General features: G+C 27.5%; 1 protein-coding gene across 1 annotated transcript; it reads right to left on the bottom strand.

Moving 5' to 3' along the window:
* Positions 1–3813: 3813 nt before the first annotated feature.
* Positions 3814–5466, bottom strand: ERF-H3 (ethylene-responsive transcription factor WIN1/SHN1). Its single transcript, XM_004235917.5, has 2 exons — positions 5021–5466; positions 3814–4901 (listed from the first exon to the last, which is right to left on the bottom strand). Exons 1-2 carry the CDS (start codon positions 5098–5100, stop codon positions 4373–4375), a joined length of 609 nt encoding a protein of 202 aa, XP_004235965.1. The 5' UTR covers positions 5101–5466; the 3' UTR covers positions 3814–4372.
* Between the last annotated feature and the right edge of the window lie 5932 nt (positions 5467–11398).

The following is an 11398-nucleotide window of genomic DNA, read 5'->3' on the forward strand; positions in this document are numbered from 1 at the left end:
TAATTCTAATTTAAATCTAAAAGTCTCCTAAAAGCTATTAGATTCGTACAAATCAAAGAAGTTTCACTTAGCTCTGCTTTTATTGATAAAAGTAATAATAACAATACAATAATAATACGTAGTGTGATCCACAAACAAAACAATTATTATAACTTTTCCATCTTACTAGAAACTAGGATTCATGAGAATGAAATAGCATGCTTATAATTAGAATTGATAAATTAATTATCCACCTACAATTCACACGGTCCTCAGTAGTTGTCATTATGAAATTAGTGTAATTATCAACGTTACATGCATACGTTAAAATAGAGAAATAACTAAGCAATGACCATAATGCATCTACACCACATGCTTGTTAATCCTTAGTTTAAGTAATTTATAACAAACTATGAAAGCTCCATATACCAATTCCACTTGTGTTTACCTACTCTCTAGACAACTCTATGGTCCCTTTCCCTTTTATTTTCGTGACCACTTATGTTGTATTACTTAATTATCTAATAAATTTCTTTCTTTAATATTTCATCTTTTTTGTTATTAATATAAGAGAAAATGAGTAGCTTCTAGTTTCATGCAACTTAACTTTCTTTTGGTCCATTGAAAAAGACAAAATAATTTATTTTTAAAAAAGAAAAAACTTTTGGTCCATTGCAAAAGATTAAATAAAATAATTTTTTCTCATTAAAAGTAAAATAAATGATCTAAATAAAATTATTTTGAAATTTTGAAAAGAGTTATTTTTTTCTAAACAAATTAATGAACAAATAAGTTACATGAATTGAAATGAAAGGGAGTAAGAGTCAGTTTGGATTGACTTAAAAAATAGTATTTAAGTTAAAAAAATAAAAAATCAAATTTAAATTAAAAAATAAAACTTTTTTTCAAGTCCTTTTAAGAGTTATTTTTAGCTTTGTTGTACATTTTCAAATGCTAAAAATATTTCTAATTTCTAGTCACTCAGAAAAGAGGGCAAATGATACACTCGTTTGGCTCCTCGCAAAGTATAACTCACATCCAAACATCTGATTGAAAAACGGGGCAATTCAAATAGGCTCTAAGTAATATGGTGTACGCCTTATTTCAAAGGGAATAGCGATGCGGCGTCTGCCTAGCTGGCGATAGCAAATTAATTGTTCGCATCGAATTTTCATTTTCCCAAACAATAAACATCAATTACCATCTGCATATAGATACAAAATTCTCATACTTGGAGAATAATCCATGTTGTTTCACGTCACATATAATTAACCAATTCAAACAATGTTAAAACTTAGTACACCATAAAAATTTCGGTGGGATGATATTTATGATCTCTCCACCCTTATCTATTCCTCGTATTCGAGTCATAGATATATAAATATGATGTTAAAAGAGTAATTTCTCCTTTACATGAGCTATTGTGAATATCAAATCTCTAATGGAAAAATAGAAGAAAGAAGATTAACAAATAGACAAGAGTTAAGACATGTATTAGGTGTCAATTACCAGTGGCTCTTCATGTTTAATTCCAAATTTGGTAAAAATGTTCTGGTCCTTGTGAACCAATAATCGATATCACATACCTGATTAACATCATAATTGTCACTTATAACAATTATATAATTGACTATGACTTGTCAACTATAAATTATATACTCCCTATTAGGGACATTTCCAGTGAAATTTATCCCTTAAAAGGGTCTAATACATATGTCTCCTGACCAAAAGGGTAAGGAATTCAAAATACAAAAAAAAAAAGAAATCTTGCCAGGCTATCAACAACCTGATTTTCTTCTCTAGTGATAAAATTAAGAATTTGGTTAAGGTGTTCAACATTTAATATAATATATATATAGAGAGAGAGAGTATATTAGTACATCTATTAAAGGTTTACATTTTTAATTTGACCTGATACATGGTAATTATTTATGTATCAGACCTTTCCTCACGATAGATGTGTTCATTAGGTATCGAAACCTTCTGCATAGATCGGCGATAACGATGATAGAAAAGGAGATATATATATATAAATAATTGGATATACAAGTCAGATAAGACAAACAAAATATCTCTAATTTAGTTATCTTTTGCTTAGATCAACATCGACAATGATAGAAAAGGAGATGTAGATATAGAAGTCAGATGCAACGAACAATAGACATCTGACTTAGCTACCGTCTGCTTAGATCGGTGACAACAATAATAAAAAAGGAGATATAGAAATCAAGTGCAACCACAAACTTTCCCATGAAGGGTGATATTATCGCGTGGTTTATAATATATACAACCAATTTTGTTTCAGAATTTTTACTCAAAGAAATTCAAAATAAAATAAAAGATATTAAAACTAATGCAGTCCTTGAGATTTGAAAATCAAACGTTGGAATGAATTTTGAATGCCCTAGAGCCTAGACCACAAAGTTAAACATTTTGCAAGTTGTTTAGAATATTCAAAATTTATATATATACACATAATTCATAAACATATAAAAGATTGGCTTTGTAAAAAAATTTGTCTGGGATTGGGTGAACACCCTCCGCCAATAATATGAAATAATCTGAGATCTAATGCAAAACCTTGAAAACGGAACTGAAATCTTGGACATAGACTGTGATGCTTCAAAACTTTTTACAACTGAACTAAACAATGGAAAATTATGTAAAATAATAAATATCTAGAATATATTATGTAATATAGCTATAATTTTGATTATTTTTAATTCGTGACTATAGTTTCACAACATTTTGCTAGTCAATTTCCTAATTATATAAATCCATAACTCGGTCCCCTATAAATCTCAAATTTCTACAATTAGGGTTCCTGATCGTATAAATAGAGAATTTATATATGTTTACCCTAGCTATATTTATATACGATTTACAAAAATTCATAATAAATTACTTTGTTTGCATATTGACAAGTGAAATATATACAAATGGAGTTCTGAAAAATTACTAAATATATAAATTACAAAAATTTTGTATATACTTATGTTGTTTGTGTATTCGCAAACACAATATACAAATCACAACCTCTATTTGTATATATACTTATCATGTTTATATATTTGCAAGCAAAATATACAAATGAATAGACGAAATATACCCTAAAACGACACTATATAATTATGGAGCGGAATATTAAAACTTTTGTTACATGAAGCTCTATTATATCTATTATGTTTGTTATTTTTAAAATTTTCTCAAAAGGTGACTAGTCAAATATAATAACTCCTATTATTAATAAGTTTAATTATAGGAGTTATTATAGGAGTTAATTTGTGTAGGATTTGATATATATACTTAATACTAAAAGACAATTGTCAAGCAAACAGAGAATGATGTATACGTAAATTGAACCCATCTCATTTACTTCTAAGCCCCACTATGATGCAGATGCTTATATACAATTATACAGACGTATCTTAGTTGCACAGCCCTACTTAGCTTGACTAAACATACGTAAAATCACAATATGAATAGTCCACATCCATATGTTACTTCTTTGGAAGGCCGTTTCAATACTTAGTTTAATCCCAAGGGAGTAACATTTATGTCTTTCTTTATCAAATTAAATTTTAAAAACATTGTTGCACAACATTGGACAAACATAACAATCAGCAATGACTATAATGACCGCAGGAAAATATTAATACCTTTTCCTGTTTCGGTATAGTTAGAATTCAAGAGTCCAATAATTTAATTTTAATCGTAAATTTATGCATAATATATCTTTAAAAAGTTAGAAATAAAATTTATATATTGAAAAACTATGTCAAACCACAGTAATTGACAATTCAAAATAGTTAACAGATATACGAAAGAACTAAGTTAAAGAAAGATTTATTTGAATTTAGAAATCCAAATAATATCATATAAATGGAGACAAAGAGAGTAATACATTAGATATTGTTGTAGGAAAAATATCAAATTTTTAACCAAATTAAGTCATTATATAAAATAATTTACCAAAGTAATACATTTTTCTAAAATTTTACAAAACTAGTATAAACGTATTTCATGGTAACGTTTTAGGGTATATTTTATTTTTTAAAAACTAACAGCATTAGGTTGATATACGTCACTGTAAATAACGTTTTACTTTTAAAACGTTAAGTAATATTTTAGGAGTAAAACGTTAGTGTGAGTAACGTATATCAATCTGACGCCATCAACTTTTAAAAAATAAAATATATGCTAAAACGTTACTGTGGAATTCGTTTATACTAGTTTTATAAAATTTTAGAAAAATATATTATTTTGGTGAATGACTTTATATAATGACTTAGTTTGGTTAAAACCTCAAAAATATCTGAGGGCTGAATTTTTTTACTTGTAATAATAAAAGACCAACAATTTTACCTAATAAGTTTAACGGTAGCATGATTAGTTAATTCCTGTTGAGGAGTTCCTCAATCATTTGAAGCGCCATTCGTTCTTCTTCATTCATCACACCACATTCTTTGCCTTGTTCAATCTCGATCGAATTATCCTGAGACAAAAACGTACTCGAAGAAGTTACGTTTTCGTCCGGAATAATTATATGCTCGTTATCATTAATCATCTTCTTTTTTCCAAATTCAACCGTCATGACCCAGCTAGAATCAGGCCGGGCTCCGGCCCGTTTCTGCCAAACCCCAATGTTGGAACTCTCTGTATCAAGCCTGAGACAAGTGAGAGACGGCGATGGCGATTTACAGCTCTTCCGAAGTTTGGCGCTAAGTATAGCAGAGAGTGATGATGATGATCCTGATAATGTCGAATTATTAGATTTATAATTGTCTTTTTTATTTTCATCCATTGCTTGCACTGCGAAATTTGTTTTGGCGTTACGTCCGCTCATTAAAACAGCAGCCTCATCATACGCTCGGGCAGCTTCTTCTGCAGTTTCAAACGTACCTAGCCACACTCTCCTCTTCCTACCAGCAAAAAAATTAAAAATAATCAAATATATTTGATTAATGATCGATTAATATATAGATCGATATATGAAATTAAAAGTGTGCATAAATAAATGGGGTGTGCATGGTAAAAGTACAGTAAAGGATGACGAATTTCAGCGACCCAAGAACCCCAATGGCGTTGCCTGACACCTCTGAACTTCTTTGCCTGTACCATACTTGAATGTGGGCAAGCAATTGTCAGATAGGGACAAGAGCAGCGAGCGAGACAGAGAGAATTTGTACTATTGAAGGTATTAGAATTGGTTTATAAAAGAAGGATACATATAAGCATCGATTACAATTTACAAGGACAGTGGTATTACTGGGATATTATTATTATATATACTATTTAAGTAGGTAATAAAGTTTAGTAAAAAGTGTTAGTGTTATAGATTAGCTAGAAATATAATGAGGAGGTAGCATTGAAGAAAAAGAAGATGAGTGGTTGGTAAGAATATTATTAGTGATTAATTTGTAGTAGTTCAATTACTACTGAAAGTCCAGTAGGCTACCACTATAGACAAGTCCACACTAGTCATGCAGTAATACCTCATCTTTTAATTCTCTTTTTATAGTACCATAATATGAGGGGTTCCCTTTTGGATCGGCTGCATGTGATGAGTAGACTACTTTTGATGGTGATTGGCTGATGCCTTGAATGAAATTAAGGGATAGCCCTATTATTCTACGATGGATGGAGACTTGGAGCTACGATTTCAAACTTATAAATTTCAATTTCTAGTTAGGGTTTGATTATGATTTTTATATCGATTTTTTAATTATAATTTTCATATTGATTTTTTAAAGTATGATAAATCGATGGTTTCTCTAATATGATTTAGATAATTCCTGATTCATAAGCTGACTTTTGAAACCATTAAATTATGTACATGATCCATTTCTTTATAGTTACTATGTTAAATGTTAGTAATTGAGTTTTATATATTTAGTAAATTATTTATACAATTTTAAGTTTTCCGTTTGGTTAAGTTAAAAGCTATTGGGTTTGAGTTTGATCAAACTCATATATACTCTTCTAGCTTCGTTCTTGGTCCACGCTAAAAAGATGATTTTATCAAGCACGTCCCACCTACGAATATATTTAAATGGTACTTTTTTCATTTCAATATAAATGAATTTCTAGCATATTTTTTGTGGTTCAAGATTAATTATTCTTCAAACCCTAAAATTATATTATTATTATTATTATCAAAATTACCCTATTAATGTAGTTTTCAACTATTTTATATTTTTATGAGTATTCTCAATATATTATATATGAATTGCACAATTACAAGAATAATTGACAAATTATTGTTTAAGTAATATCAATAACCCAAAAATGCATTTATTTTGAATTTGAGGGAGTATGGATTGTATATCTTTAGAAGTAAAAAAGGAATAATGCATAAGTACCCCTTCAATCTATGCCCAAAATCTCAGAGACATACTTATATTATAACGAGATCTTATTACCTCCTGAACTTATTTTATTATTAATGTTCTACCCTTTTTCGGCCTACGTAGCACTATTTTGTGAGCTCAATGCTGATTGACTTTTTTTTCAAACTAGTTCCACGTAGGCGGAAAAGGGCTAGAAAATTACTTATAAAATAAGTTCAGGGGTAATAGGACCTTAATATAGTATAAGTGTGTCTCTGAAATTTCGGGTATAGGTCAGAGAGGTACTTGTGCATTTTCCCGGTAAAAAAAGATAAATATGATTTGTATGACTAATTGTTCTAGAAAAGCAGGATTAATAAATTAAAATACAATAACAATACGAAGAAATATATATATATATATATATATATATACACACACACCACTTGAGGAATTATTTGTACTAGCTGAAAGTTCTTTGCTGCTCAGTTTTGTAACCTAATATTGGAACCCCCTAATATTGTGTAAAAATATACCCAAAAAGTGACTTTCACAGTGATAAATGTTTTGTTGTTATAGTTTGATAATTAAATCTAAAAGTCATTTAATTCCATTAGGTACATACTACTATTTGTAGCTGAAAATAATTTAAATTATGAATGAAGAAATCAGTGATTGTTCAGTATATAGCAAGTGTCCTAGTACTCTAATCAATATGAACAAAATAATGTGACTAGTAATGATGAAATTAGCTATAAATACAATTTACAAAAGAGCGAAAAGCAATATTGTTTAATTTTACTGTGTACTGTTCCTTATCTTTTAGAGTGCAGCTTCATAATTTAAAAAGATTATCTTTTAGATTTCATTATTGAATTTTAAATAGTACTAAATGTTTGAAAAAAAAATTGATTTATTAGACTGCAATGATATTATTGAATTCTCAATATTCTCTTTTCACTTTACTTCGCCACTACATTAAAAAAAAAGTTATATTAATTTTATTATAAAAACACGTTCCTTAAAAAATAGAAGCATGACTTTTCTACCGGAGTTATAAATGAGTTGGAGTGAGGAAATTAAATTTTTAGTCTAGCTAATTGTTTAAGGAACTAAAGACAAATGGTATTTATTAGACGAGAGGTTTTAACCAAACTAAGTCATTATATAAAATAATTCATCAAAAATAATATGTTTTTCTAAAATTTTACAAAACTAGTATAAACGTATTTCACAGTAACGTTTTAGGACATATTTTATTTTTTAAAAGTTGATGGCGTCAGATTGATATACGTTACTCGCAGTAACGTATATCAACCTAATGCTGTTAAGTTTTTTAAAAATAAAATATACTTTAAAACGTTACCGTGAAATACGTTTATACTAGTTTTGTAAAATTTTAGAAAAATGTATTACTTTGATAAATTATTTTATATAATGACTTAGTTTGGTTAAAAATTCTATTAGATGATAACAAATTAATTAAATTGTGAAGAAAAATAAAAGTGTAGTGCCTGAATATATGAAAAGAAATGAGTAGTTCTTACCTGATTGATCAGTAATTGCAACAAACAATGATATTTCCACATCTATGGCTTCCAGTAAGTAACTGAATAATTGTATGAAATAAATGCTACTACTAGACGTAGCACGTAAAATGTTGCTATTTTTTTGTGAATTATTGAGAGTTTAAGTAGTAAGTGATATTATTATTCAATGCATTACCTTTTTAGGATACTGTTCCATAACTATCACAAAAGGAAAAAAGATGGAGTAGTATATATGGTGAAGCAATTAATCTAATTAACATAATTAGTCATACGGTATGTGTTTAATTTGGTATTAACATTTTTATTGTTTGTTTGTTGTATCGAATTAAACCTCGTTATATTTTGTAACAAAAGTAAAATATAAAATAAGGTTGATCAAATTTTATTAAGCCTAAATAATGCTTATTGGGGAATTTACCATTATACTTAATTGATGATATTTAGCGGATTGGATGTTTGTTCAAATGAATTAGTCAGTATTTTTATCAAGGACTTGTCTAAAGAGAAGAAGAGATAAAAAGAGTCTATTTTGACGATTAATGAGGATAGTAATCTCCTTGTATAATTTATACGATTTCGATTACTCTTTTTTTTTTTAGCTAACTTTTAGGGGTAAGTTAAGTGCAAAGATATTATTATTGTTACGTTGTTGATAATTTTCATAAAATAAAAAGAGTAACAAATTTGGAAAATAAGTTAAACTACATTATATTATTCTAAAAACTTCACATTAGTGTAAAACTTAAATTCACATATTAGGATTATTTACACAGGACTGCCCCCATAAAACAGTGACCTTATTCCGTCTACCGTAGGCGCAAAACTCATTCATATTCCGAAAGTATTTATATAAAAATCATTCTTATCTCTCTAATGAAATGAAACTAGTAACTATAGCACTTCCGAGTTATTTTTCGCGGAAAAAAAATAAATGTTTTGCCTAGAAATATTTCTTTTGTCCGATATTGTTTGTCATGGTTTCTATATTTAGAGTTAAACTATAAAAACTTTGATTAACATTTTAAGATGTATTTTTTCATCATATTAATATGCAAAAAATTGTAATTTATAGTACTTTTTATATAGTTTTAGAATATCTAATTTTTTTGTTTGAAATATCGAATTAATGAGATGCAATTAACCTTTAAAAATTAGTCAAATTAATTTTCGATAAGCGTAACATGACAAACACTTCCGAACGGTGAAAGTATTAATTTATGGTTCAACTTCCAATTTTTGTTTATGTTTTTAACGACGACGAAATATGGTGAGATGATTTTTATGTATAATAAATATGGAAAAAGAAATTACATAATTTTAATGGGTATTGCTTGAAATTTAGGTTTAGCAATTTATCTGCACGGGGTGTTTACGTTAATTCAATATATGCATGTGAGCATGTCACGTGTTTAAATTTATAATTTATTTTACTTAATTTTAATTAATTAACATGTGTTTTATTTCATTAAATCACATAATAATGAAAATTGAATTAGTCACATAATAATGAAAATTGAATTAGTTTGATGTAAACAACCGAAATAAAAATTTTATATTTAAAAACTATAATAAGTGACAATTCGAAATAGTTAAAGAGATACACTATCTGAAAGAACTAAATCAAAGAAAGATTGATTTGAATTTTAAATTCAAATAATGTCACTTAAACTGAAACAAAGAGAGCAATACATTAGATATTGTACCTTAATACTAGTAGGAAAAATATTTGAGAGTAATACGATAGAGTAATTTCCAATTTTTATTTATGTTTTAAAAAAAGATGAAATATGGTAAATGATTTATATGTATAAAATGTTATAAAATCAAGCTATAAAAATATAATCATAAAGAGAAGTAGATAGAAGAAGAGAAATTTTCTTATTATTCAAATGTATTTAAGTTTCATTTGTATATCATACAATAGTGAATAAACAACTCTATTTATAGAGTGAGAAATCACTCCAAAAGTCACCATATTAAGTATTATAATAAATAGATAGTGAATATGAATGGTTGTTCATGTATTAACTTTATGGACTATCCACTTATTTAATGAATTTATAACATAAAATAAATAAATTAAGGATTTTTTTTCTAATGATATGATCAAGTCATGAATTGGGTTCCTTAGCTCTTTTTAATTCTAAATGTATTTTGAAATATTCTTAGGTTATAAAGATTTAAAATAATGTCCAAGTATCTTTCTAAGCAAGTGTTACGCAAAATTGAAGTTATAATATTGGTCGTAAAAGAAAATAAATAACTTCAACCATAACAATGACTCACAGTAAATAAAATCTTCATTTTTTTTCACTTAAAAAAATCATAATTTTTTTTCATTTTGGTGAATATTATTTAAATTAGAGAACTATTTGCATATAAGGTAATCATCAGATACCAAAAATAATCTTCTTTTTTTTTTGGGTTGACTTTATATATATATATATACATACATGGACTTATAACAAGCTTACTTAGAAAAAGTCAAATTTACTGCCTTGAGCAACTCTATTTTTATTCTGAATAAATTATAATGAAATGATTGAGATTTCTTTACTTTAAATCGAAGATACGTAAAAAAAGCACATCGATAGTGCTGCTCCCAAAACGGTTTTTACAATACCTGAACCTGAATTTTATTGAGGCTCAATACTGATACCAAATGTCAAGTTTAAAACAAAAAAAAAATTCATATGGTGTAAATTAGTTACAAGAAAATGTCATTCATTTTTACCTCTTTATTTTTTGCAGTTCATGTTTGGGTTACACTGCTCTAATTATGCTCTAATTTCTCAAGATTGATGGACACGATACATGTAGGAATAAGTTATGTAGGGAAAAAATTTGTAATTTTGAGACTGAATTTGTCTCTATCAATATAAATTTTGTAAAAACTACCTTGTGCTTTGTAAATTTCAATTTACCTTGTATATTACATATTATGTTGAGACTTTTTTATCGTCTGTTAATTGGGAAAATTCATAAATACCCCCTCAGTCTATGTCCGAAATTTCAGAAACACATTTATACTATACTAAGGTTCTATTACCTCCCTGAACTTATTTTATAAATAATTTGCTACCCTTTTCAGCTTATGTGACAACATTTTCCCTTTGTTCTATATCAAAGATATCTCGATCTACCTTTTATTACTTGAAGTATTAAAAGATAAAAATTAAAAATCTATCTATTTGGAATTGTATACCTAATAAGTCAATATTCTTGAATAGGAAACTTAACAACTTTTAATAATTCTGAAAGTATTCAATTCTATAATACAAGTACCGTGAAATTTTGATGATTCTAGTTTATTATTTCCTTTAGTTTATTTAAATTAAATTTTTATTATCTAATTTAATTATTTTGCACATAAAAATCAGGTCCTCAAAAAGGCAAATTAAATTAGAGTTTAGTAACCTCTGTTTACTCAGTCAACCTTTTAACATTCCGCTATGTCTATGGGGCAATTTCTATAACCGCACAGCTTTATCGCCTATCGAATCGCCACATCACTCCTTTTTACAGCAAACATCTTTAATT

Source organism: Solanum lycopersicum, chromosome 3 (assembly GCF_036512215.1).
Source record: "Solanum lycopersicum chromosome 3, SLM_r2.1".
Classification (NCBI taxonomy): Eukaryota; Viridiplantae; Streptophyta; class Magnoliopsida; order Solanales; family Solanaceae; genus Solanum; species Solanum lycopersicum.

Excerpts from the sequence above, each read along its gene's own strand:
- ERF-H3 (XM_004235917.5), bottom strand. The coding sequence starts at position 5,100 with ATGGTACAGGCAAAGAAGTTCAGAGGTGTCAGGCAACGCCATTGGGGT. Across the intron at positions 4,902-5,020 it reads GAAATTCGTCATCCTTTACT|GAAGAGGAGAGTGTGGCTAG; the intron begins GTACTTTTACCA and ends TTTTGCTGGTAG.